The 23027-nt window shown below is 47.3% G+C and overlaps 1 protein-coding gene across 6 annotated transcripts in view; it reads right to left on the bottom strand.

Moving 5' to 3' along the window:
* Positions 1–19647, bottom strand: part of Vldlr (very low density lipoprotein receptor) — a 38771-nt gene extending 19124 nt beyond the window's left edge. For 5 of the 6 annotated variants that reach the window (XM_041660977.1, XM_041660976.1, XM_041660974.1 and 2 more), the window contains exons 1-2: positions 18774–19436; positions 4869–4988 (exon numbers count right to left, since the gene is read on the bottom strand). In XM_041660977.1, coding sequence (XP_041516911.1) covers positions 4869–4988; positions 18774–18855 — 202 coding nt within the window. In that variant the 5' untranslated portion in view covers positions 18856–19436. Of the gene's footprint in view, positions 1–4868; positions 4989–18773; positions 19437–19518 lie in introns of those variants that run through there. The other variant, XM_041660973.1, reaches the window with a different exon arrangement.
* Between the last annotated feature and the right edge of the window lie 3380 nt (positions 19648–23027).

The raw sequence follows: 23027 nt of genomic DNA on the forward strand, positions 1-23027 counted from the left end.
CTCCAAGGCCATTTTCTGTCCCTAAAATGGAACTCTCGAGAGTGGGTTAAGGGAGAGAAACTTATTTTAGCTCAGAGTTGTGAATGCTGGGAATCCTAAGTGCACACCCCAGCACCTGCTTAGCTTTGGGTGAGGACTTTGAGCCTTGCTTCTTAACCCACTCACTTAGTAATTCATCCAGCCCAGGGAGAAAGGATTTATTCCCTCTCACAGACCTCATCACTTCGTAAATGCCCTGCCACCTCTCAACATACTATTCAAAATCACACTGCAGCGTGAGCTCTAGGGGCGACACACCAAAGAAAAGTCATTTTAACAACCAAACACTGCATCCTGTGACTGGCCCTTGGGATAACTATATCCTGTGGAGTAAATATGTGTGTCTTCATAAATGTCATGCCCTGAACAGCGCTCTTCTAGGAAGGAGGACTTGAGGGGGGTGATTAGGTCATGAGGATGTATGGACCTTCACACGTGGGACTGGAGCCCTCATTAGAACCATTAGTGCTTGTTTGTGCCCCCCCCCCTCCTTTATCACGGGAGAACACACTAAGAAAACAGTCATTGCCAGGTGGTGGTGCATGTCTTTAATCCCAGCACTTGGGTGGCAAAGGAAGCCAGATCTCAGTGAGTTCGAGGTCAGCCTGGTCTACAAAAAGAGTTCCAAGACAGCCAGGACTGTTACACAGAGAAACCCTGTCTCAAAAAACCAAAGTAAGGAAAGGGGGGAGGGGAGGGAAGGGAAGAGCCATCTGCAATTCAGAATGAGGACTTTCATCTGACACTGGATCTGCTGCTTCTTAGTTTGGGGATTTCCTAATACCCAGAACCCCCAAATCAGGTTTTTATCATTTAAGCCTCGCTACCTATGGTATTTTTGTCACAGCAGTGTAAAGTAAGCCTGCTGCAGGAACACTCTTCACAGCACATGCACTTAGCGTAGAGGATATGCTGATACTTCCTCACTGAATACTGCCACTCTAACGGGTCTACTGGGGCAGAGAAACCCATCCACTAGACAAACGTAAAGCTAATTATAACACTTAAAACAAGTGGTAGGACTTGGAATTCAAAGAGATTTGAGGCCTTCAGCCAATGCTTGGTTTAACACCAACCAACCCAAAGTCACTGAAGCTACCGGTCCTAAGTTCCATAATTCACAGCGCCCATTCAAACAGCCTAAGGCAAAAAATACCAATTCTATTACTAATTCTTCCTAGGGCAGACTTAGAGTCAGAATATAATGTGTCATTCATTAATTAGACCAGGACAGTAAAGACAAACAAATCAGGTAGCTTGGCTACCATGCCTGTGAAGGAGTCCTAGAATCTGGAACTCATGCCAGGGAAGACACACCCACAGCCCGTGATTGTCTGTTTAGACTAGGTTCTTCCACACCTCTATGCCTATACTTTCTGCTTAGACTTTTGTTCTAAAGCATCCCTCTAATCAATATTGTGTTTGTAAATCAGCCAAAGCCTGCAGTGTGTTGTAAATTTAAAAGAGATCCCCTGGCATGAGGGGTTTAAGCGAGGTAGGGAGGCTTGGAGGCTAGGGCTTACTCTTTAAGCCCCCTCTCATTCCGCCTTTAAACTTGGGAGATAGTCAGTTTGCAACATTCATCATGGGCTGATAAATTATGATGATCCCTAAGGGATTATTCATATCCTTGAACTACATAGCTAAGGAACCAAGGAAAGCAATGCCAGCTCATAAATTTACTCCTGTTTCTAAATCACCATCACACAGCATTAACACGGCAAATGCTACACAAGGCTGGTGATCTCCTGGGCCCATATGGAAACAGAGGCCAGGCTAAGGGGCTTGTTGCTGTAATTCACCCTGCGCTCACCTCTGTAAGTGGCGAATGAGAGAACAGGGGAATGGCCGTAAAGAGAGCAGATGGCTTTGCCAAGTGGAAAATGTCATGACGTTATGAAAGATCAGCTATGCAACAGACAGTTTGAGCAAAGATAAGTAGGGGCGTATCTTCCCAGAGATCGTCTTTCTCGGTTCTGAGCATACACTATAAGGGCAAAGGAAGGATATCTGAATCACACACTGGCATGCAGATAGAAGGTGTTCCACGGGGGAGGAAAGCCATCAGATACTTACTTTGGGAACTCACAGAAACAAGTGACATGGAATCTGCACTCAAATTGACTGTACCCGTTGTCAAGCTCAAAAGTGAGCCCTCCCCAAAATTACAACTAAGTATGGGTTAAAGGTCAGATGGGGAAGTCGGAAGGAGGCTTTGGAAGTTCTAAGTAAATACATAGCTTTTCCATTTCAAACATGCATCTAAGACCGCTTTGGGTATGCTTGCACTTTCCCTGTTTACCTCCATACCTGGGACTCAGCAACGAACCTGCCCATGGATGTGTGTAATTTATCCCAGCTCACATGATCCTGATTCACTTTGCTGTTCATCTTTCTCTTCCCCTCTCCCAAGCCCTTCTCCCACGGGGCTGGTAAAGAGAATCTATGCAGAGAGGACTTAAGAAAATCCAGTCATTGTTCCTAAGATGTCCCAGGTGTCTCTGTTGAGTTAGATGATAAGACCTTCTATAACAGGAAGTATAAAAACACGTGGGGGATAGTTTCTGCCCAATGCATGATTTCTCGGAAGCCTTGCCACTTGCAACCAGAGAATGGCTGAAAAGAGGTCCTCCTAGTGAGATATGGATTGAGAAAACCATATTCCCTAGGCAACGTAGAAATAGGGAAATCGGTGTTCTGTGGAGCAGTCTGAAATCTTTACATTAAAAGCACACGAGGAAAAGGAGAGTACAGGAGAACTATTCTTCATAAGCTTTTTTTTCAGAATGGGCTTTCAGAGCCGCCACTGTCACTGGGGTATTGCTGCCGAGGATGCTGTCTGCAGCATTTTAATGGTGATAAACAAAGGAGCAGGTAGTGGCATAATGAACTTGGCAGTCTCTGAAACCCCACACGGCCTTGATTTTGTTTTCTTTCCAAGTTCTGGGATAGGCATGTGCCTCCACACCCAGTATCGTATGGATCATCTTTCTCAAGGCAAATGACAGTGGTCACGCTAATCTTCCCACTCAACACTGCTCTGGGATTTTTATAATGGAGACCAGAGGGATGAAAAGGTAAACCTCAGCAAGAATTCCAGGTCTGTGTGACCTTGACATGTGGTTCTCTGCTGTTCTTTGCGACATGAGGTTATGGAGCTTTTCACACAGGCATTTCGAGTAATGACCTTTGGATCATTTCTGATCAAGGCTATGCTGTTATAGTCACATTCCTTAGGGAAGAGAATGTCTTCTATCCTGCCTAATGCTTTCCAGTAAGCAAGCATTGCGAGCAGAGAATTAGAAGACTCCTTATCTGATCTTTGATGTGTGCCGGCTTGTCCTTTCTATGCCAGAGTTAGTTAACTAACTAAACTTTACAGGATTTTGTTCTGTCCATAGCTTGCTATCATCTTGAATCAGAGCCATTTGTGAATTTAAAGATTTATTTATTTTTTTTGAGACCCACATTGGAGCACCGGACAGAAATCTCAAGGTCCAAATCAGGAGCAGAAGGAGACGGAGCACGAGCAAGGAACTCAGGACCACGAGGGGTGCACCCACACACTGAGACAATGGGGATGTTCTATCGGGAACTCACCAAGGCCAGCTGGCCTGGGTCTGAAAAAGCATGGGATAAATCCAGACTAGCTGAACATAGTGGACAATGAGGAATACTGAGAACTCAAGAACAGTGGTAGTGGGTTTTTGATCCTACTGCACGTACTGGCTTTGTGGGAGCCTAGGCAGTTTGGATGCTCACCTTACTAGACCTGGATAGAGGTGGGCGGTCCTTGGGCTTCCCACAGGTCAGGGAACCCTGATTGCTTTTCGAGCAGATGAGGGAGGGGGACTTCATCAGGGGAGGGGGAGGGAAATGGGAGGCGGTGGTGGGAAGGAGGCAGAAATCCTTAATAAATAAATAAATTTAAAAAAAAAGATTTATTTATTTTGTTTATGTGTACATGTGTGTGTCTGCATAGTTGCATGCCGTGTGTGTGTGTGTGTGTGTGTGTGTGTGTGTGTGTGCAGGGGATTCTCATGAATGTCAGGTAAGGGCATCGGATACCTAGAGCTAGGGTTACCGGCAGTTGTGAGCTGCCCAGTATGGGTGGTAGGAGTTGAACTCAGGCCCTCTGGAAAAGCTAACCACTAAGACATTTCTCCATATATCCCCCTGCTCCAGTTTATAAATGTATAAAGTTACTTTTAAGCAATCTTTTTTCTGCTTCTACGCCGGGTCATTTCTTTCCTTTCTCAGCTTCCTATAGAGCACATGTTTGTCTGACGTGAGATAAATCAGGTCTTATCATGTGAAGGAAATTCCACATTCAAGTTGATTACTGTTCGGCTGGAAATTTCGCCACAATACTCTGTCTCAGCCCCCTCCTCCCTCTCTGAATCCTGTCCCCTCAGAGAGACAGCCAGACGTCCAGGCTCCTCTTCCCAAGCTCAAGACAAGGCTTACATAGAAGCCCCTAAACCAGCCACACGAATTCTCTGCTGCTCCCTTTCAGAGAATCACCCAGGAGTGCTTTGCTTAGGTTAAACGTGGTCCTTTATTTTAATTCGGCTAAATTTGGCTTACTGCATTGGAGAAGAGACTTAATATCAGGGTAAGAAAACCTTTCAATGACCTCATGTCAAATTTGCAATTATATGCCTCCCGATCAGTATAGATTCACTGGACTCTAATTCACGGTCATACCTTAAAGTGGATTTTATTTACACAATCTCAATACATTTGTAGAAACTAAAGAACATTGGCGCGTTTCAATAAAACGCAGGAGTAACAACCGAGAAACTTGCTTGGGAACAAGTGACACTTACCGCAGTTCTTTTCGTCACTGCCATCAACACAGTCTTCATCGCCGTCGCATTTCCACAGCAGTGTGATGCAGCGACCATTTGTGCACTGGAATTGGGAATTATCGCATTTCCCTTTTTTCCCTAGGATGAGGAAGGAACATTGAGAAATGCATGCATAGAAGGTAAGTTAGAGATTTAAGTCCCCCGAAGCCCATGGATAGAGACAGCTTCAGACTCAGCATGCTGTAACATCCTATGGGTCAGGCTTGGATGGGTTGTGGGGCAGTGAACTGTAGTATTTGCCATGCTTATGACCTTGGGCTCTCTGACCCAAGAGAGGCGGAGCTTCTAGTTTGCTGACATAACTCCTTTAAAAGAAAGAGGGGGAGCCAGGCTGAGTGGTGGGGAAGCCAGTGGTGGTAGCACAGGCCTTTAATCCCAGCACTCAGGAGGCAGAGGCAGGTGGATCTCTGTGAATTTGGGGTCAGCATGGACTACAAGCAAGAGCCAGTTCCAGGACAGGCTCCAAAGCTATAGAGAAACCCTGTCTTGGGGAAAAAAGAAAAAAAAAAAGGAAGAACAAAGAAAAGAGAGAGAGGGGCAGGTGCTTGCTCTCTCATGTGGTGGCCAGAGATCCGGATTGCTGTTTCCATTCACCCAAGGGCAGAACAAAAGACCACGGAGGCGGCTCTCTAACTTTGTATTCGTGAGTGTTACTAATAAATCTTTGATATCCTTTTATTCGGGCTCTCGTGGATTTACATACTTCCGCCTACAGTGAACAACAGCAGCAGAGTCCTTCACTGGTCAACAAACTAAAACGGAACACTAGATTTCCAGGCTTTCTCCCAGAGAGGCACAGCTGAGATGCCAGGTCCTAGTTAGTGGAATGGAAACAGAAAAGGAGTATAGATTATAAAGCTTCTAAGAAGTCCAATCACGTGCCGGCCAGTGATGTTTTAGTCAGTGTGCTAACAGGTATCTCATCGCCAATGGTGCCCATAAAACTGTAACGGAGCAAAATAACCCAGCATCAAGAAAACACACAGCTGAAGAATCAGCAAAAGAAAACTGCAGAAGAAGAAATGCCTCTGAGGAAACTGGCGGTGGAAGGGTTAGGAGAAGATTTCAGACTTCAAGTGGCTCAGGAATGAATGCACTGGAAGACATGGATACCCAGTACTAAGGTGTCCTCACAGACCGAGAGGGCTGTTCACAGAGAATTGTCTGACTGAAAAGAAGATACAGAGCAGCCAAGCCACCATGGACATATTTCTGAAAAATGTGAACGAAGGAAGAACCTGACCCAGAGAAAGTTCCAGTTCCCTCCTTCACGAGAGAGCCCAGAAGGACTTAGTACCCATAGGGTAAGGTACATGTGGGCCTGACCCTCTATAGGCCTAAGAGAAGGTGTGTGTTTATGTTTATGTGTTAGTTCCTAGGACAAGCTTTAAATACACACACACACACACACACACACACACACACACACCACAACAATAGAGAAAAGCTTATAGAGTAAGCATATAAAGAAAATGTTTTTTTGTGTAACTGTACAGCATGTGTTTTAAGCTGTTATCAGGGTTTATATTTTTAAACAGTGGGCCAGTGAGATGGCTCAGTGTGTAAAGTATTTGCTGCCAAGCCTGACTTTCTGGGTTCAAGCCCTGGCAACCCATGGTGGAAGGAAACAAACATAAAATCTTTAAATGTTTAAAAAGAAAAATAAGGATAATTCATCATTGAAGACAGAACTAGTTTCATGAACTTTTCCTAAGTTGAAGGTCCACTGAGAACACAGCATTTCTAAAGTGACAGCAGTGTACTCGGCCTTGGCTTCCACTTATCATGCGCTCACAGGCTCGCTCAGAGCAAGTTCCAACCCCGCAAGCCCATCCATCACCATTACACAGAGGCACCGGTTAACCTTTTATAGATAGACCTTTCTGTACCTTTGCCAAGTTTAGATATATTTGGATATACATATACTGGCCATTGTGTTATAGCTGCCTACATCCAGTATTTAGTGCAAGTACCAAGCTCTATACAGGTAGCCTAGACTCAACAGGCTAGCTGACATTGTCTAGGTAGGAAGTCTGCTAACCCACTGTGGTGGTTAAATGAGAGTGGCCCCCACAGGCTCATAAATTCTAATGTTTGCTTCCCAGTTAGTAGAACAGTGTGGAAAGGATTAGGAATTTTCAAAAGTCCGCACCAGCCAGACGTGGTGGTGCACACCTTTAATTCCAGCACTCAGGAGGCAGAGGCAGGTGGTTCTTTGGATTCTCTGAGTTCAAGGCCAGCCTGGTCTGTGAAGCTAATTCCAGGATAGCCAGAGAAATTCTAACTTGATTTGAGAGAGAGAGAGAGAGAGAGAGAGAGAGAGAGAGAGAGAGAAAGAAAGGCAAGAAAAGAAAAAGAGCCCACACCAAGCCCAGCATCAGTGTTGCCCACCCTCTCTCTACCTGATGCCTGCAGATGGATCAGGATGGGAGTTCACAGCTATGGGTCCAGTGTCATCATGCCTGTCTGCCAGATGCCATGCTGCCCACCATGATGGTCATAGAATAGCCCCCTGAAACTGTAAGCAAGCCCCCATTACGAACTGTCTTTTAGAAGTTGCTTTGATCATGATATCTCATCACAGCAATAAAGTAACTAAGACAGCATCACTGCATGTTTAAGTAAAGAAGCGATGAATTGCTCAACACTGTTGTTCTTAGGACTTCTCTCTAGCATTGTGGTTATAGCTCTAAAAGAACAGGGAACTCATTTTGCTTCCCTTTAATCCTTTTACTTCCAGGACCCAGAGGTGCGATGGCTCAGCAGGAAATGACACTTGCTGCTAACCTTGAGACACAAGTTTTATTCCTGGAACCTATAGGGCAGGAAATAAGTGATTCCCATAAGCTGTCCCCTGACCTCCTAGGCATGCTATGGAACACGTGTGCATACACATACACACAAAAATACATAAGTAAATAAATGTAATAATATCCCTTTTAATGTCTAAAAAAGTGGGCATGGTGGCTGAAATAGAGGTCTTGGTCTTGGATTCAACCCCAGATTAATGAACCTAGGTAGGCCAGGGACACAAGGAACCATCCCAAGGCCTTGGGACTCTTCTTCGCATAAACTGTGTTTCACCAACAACATGCAGACAACCCTAATCCTTAATAGCACTTCCTGGCTCCATCCACAGCTTTATTCAAGAGTAACACTGCTTTCACAAACAGAGCAAATGTGTGAGGGTGGCAAGGAGAGGGTACAAATGAAGGGTTGATAATGGTTCCATGTCTTAAAAACTGAGGCTTCCAAGCTAGTGGTGGTGGCACATGCCTTTAATCCCAGCACTTGGGAGGCAGAGGCAGGCGGGTGGATCTCTATGAGATTGAGGCCAGCCTGGTCTACAGAGGGAGTTCCAGGATAGGCTCCAAAGCTCCACAGAGAAACCCTATCTCGGAAACCAAAAACCAAGCCAAACCAAACCAAACCAAAAAAAAAAAAAAAAAAAAAAAAACCTGAGGCTTCCTTTGGAAAATATGTGTTCACAAACCAGTTCCAAAGACAAGTCAAAAGCATCCAGAAAGCATGGCTACGAGGCAGTGGAGTGGCGTTTTTAACTCAGTGATGAGACAAAAGGAGAGCAAGCTAGAGCCACAGATCCGATTCTGCTTTCCTGAGCTCAGTTGCTTTGGTTCGTCATAGTCAGGCTATTTACAGAGGTGTGAACTAGGACTTCATGGAGGTCCTCCATGGCCAGGACATTTCCGGTGCTTTTGTCATTAGCATCCTTCTGCAGGACCAGATTGCTTGATGATAAGAGGGGCAGCTCCTGTCCCTTAAATACACCACATAGCCTTACAAAACCCAGCATGAAGCCTGGGGTGCATGCAGATTTGCTGGGGGGAGGGTGGTTGCCAGCAAAAAGCCTTCAGATTTCCTGCTACTTCTCAGCCTTTGCAGCTGGGGCAAGCTGGCATAGGAACAGACAGGGCAGAGGCAAGCACAGACTGGAACTCTTGTGTGAAAGGCACAGTGCTCTAGTTGGTCTCTTTCTAGTGTCAGCTCTGCCCTGCTGTCGGGGAGAATTCTGCACTTTGTGGCTAATTTCCAAAGATGAAAATTTGGCTCAAGCCAAGATTACCACATGGTGTGGCTACCTTCAGGTACGGTGTATATTGCTTTTAAAACTCTCTGAACCTTTCCGCTCTTAAACATTTAGCAAGTTAGAACTTAGGTACACAGCAGTGTAACTTGATAGTATTTCCTACCAACATTTCACAATGTGTATTCATTCTACAAATATTTTATTGAATAAAACATACTAGCGAGTTACAAAGCACACACGGGTGAGCATTGGTTGTTTGATTTTAATGCCAACGAGCCAAGTGTGAGATACCTGACTGTCCTCCCTTCCTCCCTCCCATTGCCGCTGTGTTTCCAGAATGTTCTCCATATTCTCCAAGCTGGAGGTATATGTTCCAGGGGCCATTTGCTATGACTGTTTCCTTCCAGCTTTAAGGATTATGGGATGGCAGACATCTACTTTGAGGACTTTATTAGAAAAAGGCGTTTACAGTCAGAGAATAAAGGAGGAAACACAGAAAGAATGGTCCACTGCAGTCAGGATGCAGTGAAGGCTAAAAGTCTGATGTCTTAAGGGCATTCATTCTAAAGGGTGAGTCAAACCATTGAACTCTCTCTAGCGAGAACGATGAGCAGCCATCAGACTTGGAGAGAGATTTAGAAGATAAAAGCAAAACAGAACTCTAGGACGAGGCCTGAGGGAGAACTTCCTCAAAAATGAGACCAGTGTGGTGGATTCGGTAGACATTCAAGCTGTCTTGGGGCTAAAGCCCTGCATAGTAACATGCTAGGGCTAATATACAGTTCACGGTGGTTCTGGACTCTGGACTTAGCTGTCATTACACAAACTCTCAACAGTAATGGATTGTGTTAAAATCCCGGAGGTTTGGCTCAGGATGCAGGCTCTAACAGACATAAGCATTTTCGTCTGCTCATTTCAGTATCCTAAAGCAGAAAGGAGTTGAACTTCTACCTTTTCATATCTCACATGTGCCCACGTCACCCAGGCTTCTGCCTGCTCATCAGGACGTGACATGTCAACCACGACACACATGACCCTCATTTACACAAGGAAGACAGTGGGTACCCAAATGTCCCTGCTTGTCTAAAAGATGATGGAGGAAAGGAGGATGGAGAGCCAGTCAGATTGATAAAGGATCCTCTAAAGAGATACAGAAAGACTGGAGGCTTTTCGGCCATGCCTCTCAGATTCTTAGCTTGCTAAGCACTTTGAGAGGCTATGGCTAGGCAGAAAGTGCTCCCTGCTTCTGTTTAGTTCTCTGTCTCACGTGCAGCCTGAAGAGCTCAGCCACTAAGTAGAGTGCAGAGACCTCAGCCACCCGTCCAGAACATTGTGGGTTTTCCCTGCAGGTTCCAAAGAGATTCTACCTCCCATCTAGGTGTTCCTCTGAGACCACTGGTGCTCAGAGGTCCAGGACTGAAAGCACCACATGAATTAAGAAGCTTTTGGTTCTCAGAGCTTTGGGGATTATAGGATTGTAGACCCACAGTCTATTTTCATCCATGAATGTTAAATCTCAAACTCGGGATTAGAGTTCATAGAGGGAACAGAGCGGGCATGAAATCATCCACAGCCGAGTTTCTTTTCATTGTTAAGCGGAGCTGAAGTCACAGTAAGACATAAATAACCTTGGGGGTGGAAATGCTGGGGACTCTGTACCCCTAGATCTGTCTGCTCTGAAAGGTGGGATGATGAAGTAAAATATAGTTTTCAGTGGGCTCCTTAAAACTGCAGTGTTGACAGGAAATACCCTGGGGTTAAAGGGATGGGGGAGAGGCAGGGACCCTGGAGTTGCCTCCATCATAAGGCAGAAAGACTCTTGGTGTTAGTTTAGGAATATGAAAAGGGTCCTCTTCTGTCAAGAGATTAAACTGTCTAGGTTTTCTGCAAGCTCTATTTTTTTTTCTTTCTTTTTTCTAGTTTTTTGAGACAGAGTTTTTCTGTGTAACAGTCCTGACTGTTCTGGAATTCATTCTGTAGACTAGGCTGGCCTTGAACTCACTGAGATTCTCCTGCCTCTGCCTCCCAAGTGCTGGAATTAAAGGTGCATGCCACCGCCTGGCTTCAGTTCTAATATTAAGCAAGTATACCTCTCTCCTTTTGAGCCAGGAGATTTGAGGTCACTTGTATCTACCCACTTATGTGGCTGTTAGAGTTAGTTGTATGTGTGTTTTTGAGACAGGGTTTCTCTGTGTATCAGTCTTAGCTGTCCTGGAACTCGCTCTGTAGACCAGGCTGGCCTCGAACTCACAGAGATCTGCCTGTCTCTGCCTCCTGAGTGCTGGGATTAAAGGTGTACGCCATTACTCCCAGTTAAAGTTAATAATAGATGTCCCAAAATGTCAAGAAATGTCCTGCTTTTGTCGTCACTTGTACATGTCACCAGACTTCAAGCTTACTCGAAGGTGTTTACTCCCCAGGAGCTGTGCTCACCTAAATAGTTAACAGTGCCTGCTACCCACACCCAGCAGTTCACTGACTCCAGGAGGCATGGGGTTGAGTGCACAGAGATGTCAGCTTGTCATTATCTAATTGCTTCTGTGAGGGTTAACTTGGAAAACCAGCACGTATGCTTCAGTAAAACCCTGCACTGGCCTGACAGTGAATAGCCTAGCTGGCCTTCAGGATGGGCCACGGATTTCCCCATAGGCAGGAGTCCTCTGCTTGGATACCTGGGATATTGAGGAGATGCCGAGAGTATCAGGCTCAGAGAGAACTTGAATTTCTTGGGGAAATCTCATGTTGCTACACTCTGCCAGGATCAGCATTCAGTTCACTTGCCTACACATGAAGGTGTTATCATCCGCCGATATTTCTTCAGTCCATTGCTTTTGGCACTTCTAGGGCCTCCAAGGGCATTTATTTTTAGTCTACCTCATCTCTACTGCTTGCTAATTTAATGCCAGGCCTTCTATTCAGAGGCTGAAACTCCTTTTAGGACAGGCAGACTTCTGAGTCAGCAAAATAAGTTTTCCTACAGGAATGAGAGGCTGTCAGAGGAAAACGCCGCAGCAAAGTGGCCTGGAAGAGATCCTGAGGCGCCGAGGAATGAACTCCACACTTCAGCCGTCACAAGCTGTCCCATTTACACCTGGCCGAGAGCATCTTACATTCAAAGACATATCCAAATGCTTTGTGTTGTTGGCCAATTGCTGCCCTAAGACGTCTCATGTCTTAACTCATTAGTTCTATGTGACCTTTCCCCTTTTCCTCTTTACAGTTTGGACAAAGAAGGAACATAACAGTGACTTGACCAAGATTACACTGGGCTGACCTAAGATTTGAACCCAGGTTAGATTCTGGCTCTAAATGCCATGCTACCAAGAGCACAAACTACACTCACCAACTAGAGACTATATAATTCTGGAAATATTTCATCTGCTTGGAATTTAGCTAGTACGGTCTGCTTGTATCAATTAGGAGTGAAAAGGTTTCCCTTCTCAAAAAGACACTCTACAGTATAGTTTTATGGATGAGATAGCATCCTATTTCCTGTTCTTATCGTAGCCTTTAAATATGCTGCTAGAATTCCTGTGGTGGTTTTTTTCTAGAAGAACTGAGTCTCTTGATTTTCTTGAGCAGGATGCACTAACCAAGTCATATCCCCACCTTATCTACCTGGGGATAGAGAACAGCTCAGGGGACACCAGAATGAAGACCAAGAAATTACAGAGGCAACAAATCATGGAAGAGGCTCTGTTTTCAAGGTTGTAGCCCTGAATATACTGTTAATCCCCCTAAGCCCTCATGACTATCACTGTGTGCAGACAGGAGATAAATGGAAGTGTTTTATAACAGACCTGTCGATGACAGCCTGAACACAGCTTTTGGGGCCCCTGTATAGGTAACATTCATCCAGATGCCTTAGCAGACATGCAGAGCAAAGTGGCGTGTCCCCAAACGTACCCTCTTCTCGTGTCTTACTTCGTTTTAGTTGGCTTGTCACTTACTCTAAATCAGTAGCCCAAGAGGGAGCTCGGATTCTTCTCCCCTGACACTGGGTCATCAAATCCTGGCCACGTCTAATCCCTCATCTCTCACTTGATCTAAATTTAAATCACCCTTCCCTTTGCCTCCAGGCTGTCTCCTTCTCTCTCCAAATTAAGACAGTGATTTAAGCCCCTCGGAATATCCAGAAGGGCCAAGGATAGGATCATTTCCTGGCTTCCCACTGACTCCAGGATTGAGTCTCAGCTCCCTACCAGCTTCCCTTGACTTCTTCCTTTTTCCATCACCCACCATCTGCTCAGGCTACCACAGCTGAGCTAACAGCTCTAAAGGGTTCCCCTTACTTTCCCTGCCTTTGACCGCCCTCGCCAATGCTTTGTTTCTGTTTGTCCATATGATTCCTGTGGTCTTCCCCACGGGAGCACGTTCAGATAGCACCTCCTCATTAAGGTCCGATGGACCCTTAAATATTTCCCCAGTGACAAATACGATCTGGCTTCTTTCCCAAAACTTTTCATACCTGTCCCAGTGCCACCGTGCACTTAGGGCTTGTCACCTAGCATCCAAAGATTTGCAAAGTCCTACCCAAATATCATGAATGTATTAGTTGGTTAATGAATTAACCCACAAGTCTGTTGTGCATTAGAGACTTTTGTCAAAATATTTTTCCCGCTTTTCTGAACTTGAAAGGGAAGTGTGGCATGCTAAATGAAGTTTTTCCTGCTAGAACCCTTTGAAAGATAAAGTTTAAGAGGTACCCTCTTCCTGTACCAGTGAGGGTACTTTCATCTCCTCTGGGTGGCAAGTAATCATTGAAAAACGACATAACTTGCACATCTGCCTGCCATAATTAGTGTATCAGCCACATTTCCACACAAGAGAGATTCTAACACGCGTGGAAGATCAGGTAAGGTGAGGAGTTAGCTATGTCAAACCCAAGACTGCCTTCTGACATGCTATTGCTCTTCGGGAATGCTGGCAATCGCCCACTGTGGTTTAAATCATCACCTTCACAGGACCATTGGCAGAGAGAAAACCCCTTCTGGCGCTGGCATCGTGAAGTCTGAGTTGCTGGTGATGTTAGGGAAACATCCTGAGCTATAATCAAAGCAGCATGTGGGCACTCTCACGGCATCTTCAGCTGATGTCTGTGGCTTTCAGGACTAAGAAACCCCCCTCTGCTCACTCCATTCACAGTTTCTATGCTCAGCTCTCTTTGGATCTTGAATTTCCTGGTTTGACTTCCTACAAAGAAACCAAAATGGCACAAAGAGGCCAGCTCTCTGTGCTGACCATCAAGTGGTCCTGAGCAGATGGACAAGGGGGACTGGCTTCAGTTTCTAGCCTGCCTGCTAAATCTCCCTGCCAACTAAGAACTACGACCTTAGGAAAGCATGCTTAGGCAAGGTGAAGATCAGCGGCAGGTCTGGAGACCAAAATAGTATACGCTAACTGTCTGTGTCGGAAATGCTTAGTTATAAACGTGTAAACTCTCAAATGTCAATCATCATTTCCTGGCAAACTGCACGTTCCCCTACCCCCTCACCTCCACTGCCAATACTATTTCTGGGCACACAACAACTGGCCACCTTGCCAACCCAGATGCCCCAAGTTAGTGGCAAGACTGGCCTCTCTTGTGAATGTCTAACCTTTCGAAGTTGTAGTTTCTTGCCCTAAATGCACTTCTTAAATGCTGGCTCTGGCATACTCTCTCCCCTCCCCACTCTACCACACGAAGCTGGCAAAATGCCCTCTGCAGAAACACTGAAACATTTCTGGATGGTCTCTGTGCTTACTCTCCCTACGCATAGCAGATTCTCTCTTACATTTTTAATTTAGAGCCTAAAAAATGGCTGGCAGGCCCAAATCATCTAGGGTTCTCCGCATGAAGGCAAACTGGGCCCAGCTTAAGGTGGCACCTGCTTTCTCAGTTAGTTAGTTAACAGCAGTTAGTTAGCACGTCTAACTTGTTGGGATTTACCACTATCAGGGCCTTGATTGTAAATTTACACTAGAGCTTAGCAGAGAGATACTGATTTCTATCAAAAACAAATATATAGAGAAAAATTGAGCCCGTTTTCACTTACAAAATCAGGTTCTCAGGAACTGGGTTATATTATGCCTTGGGGACCTCAGGACAAGCTACCAGTCCTTGGATTGTCCCCTCCTCAGAGAGGAGGAAAGACAGCCTTAGATTACTCCTGTTCAGTATGTACGCTTCCCTCTTAACCTCCGAAGAAGGGCTTTTGTTTTTCTTGAAAGTCGTCTACTGCACTGTAGTCTGGGTAATCTCTTGAGATTATTTCAAGTTAGAAGAATCTATCTCCTAACGTGTGAAGGGCAGCTGCCTTAGCCTGCCATGAGACTCACCCGTGTTAGCCAGGTATATGTGTGACAAGCACCGTTTCAGGCCCATTTTGGCTCTGTAATGTGCTTAATGTCTCATAGGCTAGCGCGTGACAGCGGCTTTCCGAAGCAAGGTCAGTGACGCCAATCAGGGCCAGGACCAGAGGCTGAAGAGGGAGCTGCCCCATCTCCATCCTGTTTTCTTTACTGAGAACAACTTTGCACTCTGTGAGGGGCTAGGAAATATTTCCTATACACGTTCTCTTTCTATGCTATTTGGTAAGTGGCAGGGTTTGAGGATCTAAGCCTGAAGCCATAGGCCTAGGGTCCTAGCTGCGCCCTTGACCTTAAGGCTGTGCTCTAGGACATTAGGTTTCAGGAAACAGAGGGAGGATCGCAACATCACTCTAGCTCTCCCAGAACCATCACAAAAGTATTAGAAATAAATGCTGTCTATGGTTATTCAGTTTTTAAATAAGAAAGAGAAGCCCAATGGTCAGCTGGTAATTGTTTGGGAGGTAGAGACCACCACCTTTGCAAGTTCTGCACGGTGTTGGCAAACACAGTGTCGGGCTGAAGTCTCAACTTGTGCCAGCTCTGCCGCGCTTGGCCTTTATATTCATGCTGTAGGTCTCTGGAGACTCGAGCATAAAGAGTTGAAATATCACTGGGCCAGCACTAGAGTTTCTGGTAAGAGAATGATTCTAGCCAAAAAGGCTGTTCCAGGCTTTAGGAAATGAACTGCCCATCAAGTTGGGATTATGACCCTCTTTTAAAAAAGAACACCCTTGGCTGGGCGGTGGTAGTGCACACCTTTAATCCTAGCACTCAGGAGGCAGAGGCAGGCAAATCCCTGTGACTTCGAGGCCAGCCTGGTCTACAAGAGCTAGTTCCAGGACAGCTAGGACTCATACACAGGGAAACCCTGTCTCGAAAAACCAAAGGGGGAAAAAAAGAACACCCTTGTCTACAGGCCTTTCTTGGATGTAGATGAGATTGTTATGGTCTCCCTCTTCTCTTGGTGCACTGGTAAGCCAGGTATTTCTCCTGGCCTTTCAGATTCCTAGCACTGCTGGTAAGTCACTCGCTCACAGAGTAAGAGACATAAGAGCATTGGTCATATTGGAAGAGCTCTTGCAGAACTCAGGCTTTGAAGACTAGACAGCATCTCACATCGTACACCTAGGCTGGAGGAAAGAGCCCCAGAGCGCCCCCCCCCCCCGTGTATTTTGTCATCAGTCTTTGTAACACCTCTTGTTAGCCTCGCTTAAGTTCCTTGTAGGAAATTAGTGCAAACCCGCTGACGCATGTCAGGTAGTCTGGAGCAGGCTCTGAGTGGGCATGGATATTGGCGGACAGGGAGAAAGGCGACACGGAAAACTTGAGCATAGAAGGCTAGGGGTAGAAAAATCAGTCCACATATCTTGGTATTTTGAACTTGAGACATGGACAGTCTGGGTTGACTTGGGGTTCAATACCTGCCTCAACCAACTCCATGTTTGGGCAGTTCAGAAAGAATTCCCCCACTCTGATGGTTTAGGCGTGTCAGGTTCTCCCTTCCACTTTTGGCTTCACCATCATCTTCCACTTGCAGTAGCAGGGGAGGAACAAAAAATAGCCTCGCTTTACAGATCCCAGCTGAACAGCTCTGACTTTGGGCTAGCTCATTGCAGCAGCCTGGGGTGCTTTCCTACCACCCCATAAAAAGCAGCACCTAATGGAAAGTTAGCACATCAAAAGTTCCCAGAATACAAAAGGGACCTGCAGCTAAAGTGACTTTTTTTCTCCCACCTCTATGGATCAGTTAATAATACATTTTTATACAGTCATGTTTTGAAATATTACAAAATATATAACACAAGTCAAGTCACTTTTTCTGAGAGATGGTTTAATAAGTTAGCGTTACTCATCCATTAATGATTAATGTCAGCGGCGTCTGAAAATTTCTGTGAAGCAGGGACTTCTCTGGGCTTGTTGGCTCGCCACACATAGTACTCCAGCCTCACTACACATGGACTCTTCAGAGTGCAGCAGGAGAAAGCACCAGAAGGAACAGCCCCTCTGAGCCTGGCTGATCTTAAAGGTAACCCAGCTGGGGCAGCTCAATTAAGTCCGTGAAAACACGTGACCAAGCTAAACGCAATCCAGTAACCAGCCAATCGCAAGGGGCAGAAAAGCCCTGCCCAGCTTCTCACGCTCGGGACAGCGGAGCCAAAGGCTCAGGGGCGCTGGGAGATTAAATGCCCCAGCCATAAGTCGACAGACTGCTTGACCACACACTTGAAAGTTCGCTCTCACTCCAAGACACACGTGACCGCACACAGGCCGGCCTTCTAAGTTATCCGGCGACTGGAGATGGGCACTGTGGACTCTAGAGCTGGGACAGTATTCTGCCCTAATTACCTAGAGCTGGTTGGCAAGCAAGCTCTTTGGTGTCACCTCTTAAGACCTCTTAAGTGACTTGCCAAGGAACAAACGGGACCTTGTTGGGAAGGCGTCTTATTGCCTGCTCTGGAAAGTTGTGCGACCAAGATGGGAGACTGAAAACACAGGGACCCCAAGTCAGTGCGCTGACCCCTGGGGACATACGATAGTGGCCCCCGTCCTCCCCAAGCTACAGTCACACCCCAGCTCTAGCACTACACCTTCGATCTATTGTGTAGGATAAAGGCTAACTGCCGTCACTATACTGGGACTCAGTTTCTTTGGGGGGAAGCGTAACCCAGAAAGAGGCTCGGCAAAGTAACCTGATTAAGTCTGGGTCCTACTCCCCTCCCCCGTTCAGTTATCACAGAGACTATACAAACGCCGCATTAGCGGCGGAATCCCCGGGGAAGGAAGGAAGAAAAGCACTCGGAGGACAGTCCAGTTGAAAGCCACTCTTGGAGCCTGAGAGACGGCTCGGCGCCTGGAGAGTCGCAGTCCCGGTGCGCAGGCTGCGCACTTGTCATGGCTCGGCCTCCAGGCTGCCGCCCACCGAACGTGCGCTTGCTCACGGCTGCGCGAGGACTCCCTGCCCGGCTGGCACCTGGCGCCCGGTGTCCTCGGAGACGCCCACCTTCACCCACTGAGAGCTCTCAACCCTGCTTAAGTCTGAGGGGCGCACCCGGGCTTTCAGGCCCGGTGCTCTGCCACGGTCCTAACAGCCCGCCTGGCAGAGGAGGCAGAACCATTGTTCAGTGCCTCCAAAGCTCACATCCCCAAGCCCTTGTCAAGGGAGATGAAAACCGTGTAAAACAGAGGTTCTGGGAAGAAAGGGGACATAGGGGGATGACAACAAGTTCAAGGGACGCTTTAGGACACCCTAAACCCCACCGTCCCCGGGGCCCAGCTCTTAGTAGCCTCGGTTCTGACAGCTCAGAGGCGCCACCCGGGCGGGGAGGGGAGGCAGGAGAGGAGCGCGGAGAGGCGCCTCCTAGGAGGGGGTTGGCAAGAGGAGCCTCAGAGCCCCCCAAAACGCAGCGATCGCGGGCGCCCCGGCTTGTTACGGGCCGAGTGCGGAGGGGCGCGTCCCCACTCACCGCTTGCAGAGGCGCCGCTGTCCCGGGGCGCCCAGCACAGCGCGAACAGCAGCCACAGCGCCCAGCGCGCGGACGTGCCCATGCTGCCCGCCCGGATGGTGCCGCCGCCGCCGCCGTCGTTGTCGCCGTTCGCTCCGCACAACAAGTTACCAGCCCTTCGGAGAGGAGGAAGGAGGTGGGGGCGGGGAGGGAGGAGGCAAGGAGGAGGGGGAAGGAGTGAGGAGCCCGGAGGACGGAGAGCGCGGAAGGAGCGGGTACCCCTTCCCTGCAACTTGAACGCTCTACTCCCCGCCAGCCACCCACCCAGCCACCCACTCGGTCACCTCCCCCCGCCGAGGCCGCGGTGTGCTCGCGGACCCTGCGGGCGGAAAATAATGCAGGCGTTGCAGAGGAGGGGAGGGAGAGGGGAGGGGACGGCGCGGGAGGAGGGGGCGGGGAGCCCGTTCGCCGGGGACAGCGAAGGCGAGCGGTCGGGGCACCCACTCGGGCGGCGATAGGAGCACGGCAGAGCGGCACGGGGACCCCAGCGAGGGAGCTCAGTTCAGCAGCTCCCGCACTCACTGCTCTACCGCGTGCGGTGCGGAGGGTGCGGGGGCAAGTGGCAGCGTGCGTGCATGAGTGGCAGAGGCTCGGGCTGTCGCCGCCGCCATCCGGACGGCTCTAGGGGCCCGGCTGCTCCGCGCGTCCGCCCGGGGCTCACGGGGGACCCGGGGCGGCCGCTGGTTGGCTCGCACACCGTCCTCACCTCCAATCCCGGGTGCCTGTCCTAATTTCCTGATCCAGGGAACCTGCGGCCGCAGCAGCTGTGCGCTCCCTAGCTCCCTACAGTCGCTACTGTACCCTCCTGGCGCCGGGGCCGAGAGCGCTGATGCAACTATTGCTGCTGTTGCCACCGCCTCCGGGCTGTCAGTTGAGGGGTCTGGGGGCGGCAAGAAACCCTCTATCTCCCTCTCCTGAGCCCATAGGAAGGGCTGGTATTGTGAGGTCGGTAGGTAGCATCTTCCTGGGGACTCTTCTTTCCAGCCTGAAAGTGATGAAGAGGAGGGTTGCGAATCTCCGCTGCTCTGCTGTGGGGTTCGGAGTCCCGTCTCAAAGGCAAATTGAGATGCCATTTTGTTAAAAATTAAATGTGTCTTTAAGTAAGAGTGTGTGTGAGAGAGAGAAAAACAAGAGAGCTCTCGTGGTTGTGGCTTTTCCTCTGTAATAGAACAAGACTAAAATAACCGAGTCTGGGACGGGGAGGAGGGAAATTGCCAGCGCAGCTCTGCATTCTCTCATCAACGATTATAGTTAATTGCTAATTGCACAAAATGATAGTTTGAGGGCATGTAATTAAAAGCTTAACCTTTTTTTTTTGGTTGGGGGATGGGGGCCCGGGTAGATTTCTTCTTGGTATACTTAGTAACATTCAATTATAAGCCTTGTGGAGGCAAAGAAGGAAGAAGCAAAGTCAACCTTCCCAGAAAGGATGGAGTTTTGGGTTTTTGCCAGACAGGATCCGAGTCTTAAGATTTGCTCTTCCCGTCCTTCAGTTTTCTTGAAAACCTTCCCCCAGTTGAGATGCCTTCTCTACTCTGGCCTAAGCAGAGTAAAGGGGTGCACTGAGCTAATTCACTGCTGATATAGTGTGTGAACTCTCCTTTTTATAAGTCCCTGCAACTTGAAAGAAACAAAGTTGACAGATTTCAGATTTCCTGTTCTAGCTCTCTTCTGGCTTTGTACTCTGCTCGCCTTGGTTCTCCTGAGCAATTGTCAGTGGCAGGCTTCTAGGGGGGATGTTTATCTAGAACTTCCTGTACCCAGAGACAGGGTAATTCTCAGCCAGGACACATTTTGGTCCCTATAATTTATCCTCATTTTGATTGATAAGCCCACATACAGAAGCAGTCTTTCTAAGCAGCTCAGGGTGAATGCTGTTTTGTATAAACTGGTGGGTAGGAAAACTGCACCAGCCACACACATGTTGTGTGACAAACCAAATTCATGCCATTTCACAGTACAGGTGTTCACAGCTGTTATTTACCTCACAGACCAAGTTGAGGGGGATGGTCTAACTTTCGGCCTTCAGAATCTTCAGCATCCCTGGGACTTGAAAAGTTCATGGTCACTCTACCGTTAGTTGATGGAATGGGGGGAATGAAGGTGAAGTTGTCACGTGCTTGTTTTTTTTAATGTTTTCCTTGAGAGAGAAAGGTACACCACAAGGGAAATATTGATATGGTACAGTAAGACTTATCTTTGACAAACATGTGTTCTGCTTCTTAACATGAATAAACTCTTGGTGGATTTAGTTATGGCTCTGTATTCCATCCTGCAGCTTTTTGGTCAGTCATTTTCACTCTGCCTCTGATTGGCTACGCAACTTCAAATTACAGAATCCAAACCACTCCTTTTTCTTTGCCTGCCCTCTGACCTGTAGACTGCAAACAAAAACAGCCCATGTGATAAAGTTTTCTGTGGCCTAAGAATCAGCTGTCTTTGGCGTCCATTATTTATCAGAGAGAAGTGACAAGGAGGCATGCATATGATTAATATAAAGAGAATAACCAATAACTCACAGAATAAATTGATCATGAGTAGATGATGTGCACCAACCGACAGGGATTCAGGAGCCTTTGGGTAACAGTGTCCGTGATCCTCTTTACTCCCATGGTCCGCCACATGAGTCAGTTTGTCTAAACAACACACACTGAGCCATGCTGGAAGGGTGGTGCTAGGCAAGGTAACCGCCATACATAGATGCTCGTCTGAAGAGGCCATGGGAGCTAGTCCGGGTAAGACAAACATGTTGAAAATTCCAGCCTGTTACACGCAGCATTGTAATCCAGAGTTGTTTGAGATGCTATAAAATACAGAGATGAGGCCGGGGCTGTTGCTCTGTGGTGGGTTGCTTGCCTAGCATGCACAAGGTTGTGCCTTCCATCTGAAGCATCGCAAAATGAATGCATGCATGCATGCATGCATGAGATTACAAGGAAAAACCAGCTGGGTTAGTTGCAGGAGGAGGCCATAAGAAAAGACCTTCTCAGATGCTTGCCCTTGTGCTGATGTAGTCAGCATTTTTTCACCCAGTAAGTCACATCCTGCCTCCACCTTTTATTGTTGGTTGAGTGAGACACTAACTTTGACTAATTAATGGACAGAAGTTCTATCCTTCTGGGCCTGTGGAGTTGTTTGTGTGAGACTCTCTTTTTGTCTTCCTGGCAACAGGGAACATTCAAGAAGTGGCTGTGCCATTTGTCCAGGTTTCTCATTGACTGTGTGAGTCGCTGTACACACATCTTTGATGATACCTGTGCATGAGAAGGATTCTAAATACACTTTAAAGGCTTGGAGCCATATACTCACCTATCATAGACCATGTTACTCACAAAGCCTAAAATATTCTCATTTGTCCTGATAGGGAAAAGGCTTGCTGACCACTGACACAGAGAGAGGAACCAAGCTATGTTGACTTAACCTGCAGAGAGTTTGTGCACAATGTCACCTGGGGGTAACTTGACCAGTGCTACACTGAGAGAGGGAAGGAAGGGCTCAGAGAGTTGAGGAAGCCAAGGCAGGAGAGCAGCTTGTGTTCAAGGCAGAGTGAGAATTTAGAATTGCTCAAGGGACTAGAGGTGGGAAGCTGTCCTGAAGAATGAGGCAGGGACAGGTTTAGTGGGGCTTGGTGAGTCACCCAGAGGCTTTGGGACTTACCATAAAGCACAGGGAGGCCTGGGGGTAGAATTGATCAGGGGTTTGGCATCCAGTTTCTTTTCAAAAGGTGACTCTGAAGTGGCCTGAGATAGGGCAGAATAACATCAGAGGAGGGAAACCTAGAGATGTTGGGTGGTGGAGTGTATTAGAGAACGGAAAGAAGAATTGTTGCTCTCAGCGCAGACTCCCAGACCTCTTCCTCGAAAATCCTGCTTTGATAGCGCCTCAGAAGTCTGTATATATAATTTTATTCCTGTGATTTGGGAGGCAGAGATGATCATATTTCAATGTATACATCCATAAAATCCCTCTGAAATAAGTTATTTAAAATGTATAAATGTATGAAAGAAGCTGTTTTTAGAGAATGACTCCAATGTGGTTTTATTTGAGAAGTGGGCGGGTTTTTTTCTGTGGAAACTATGTAAATTTATTTGTCCAATTTCTTTGACTCTTTCATCAGGGCAGGGACCACAGAAAATGACAAAGTTCATCCCCTTCTGTCATCTCCCCTCTTCAAAGTCCTGCAGTGAAGACATATAGGTCTTAGAAGTCTTCTTC

The sequence above is a fragment of the Microtus oregoni genome, unplaced genomic scaffold (genome assembly GCF_018167655.1).
Source record: "Microtus oregoni isolate MIOR12 unplaced genomic scaffold, Mior012 000012F_ref0000307, whole genome shotgun sequence".
Classification (NCBI taxonomy): domain Eukaryota; kingdom Metazoa; phylum Chordata; class Mammalia; order Rodentia; family Cricetidae; genus Microtus; species Microtus oregoni.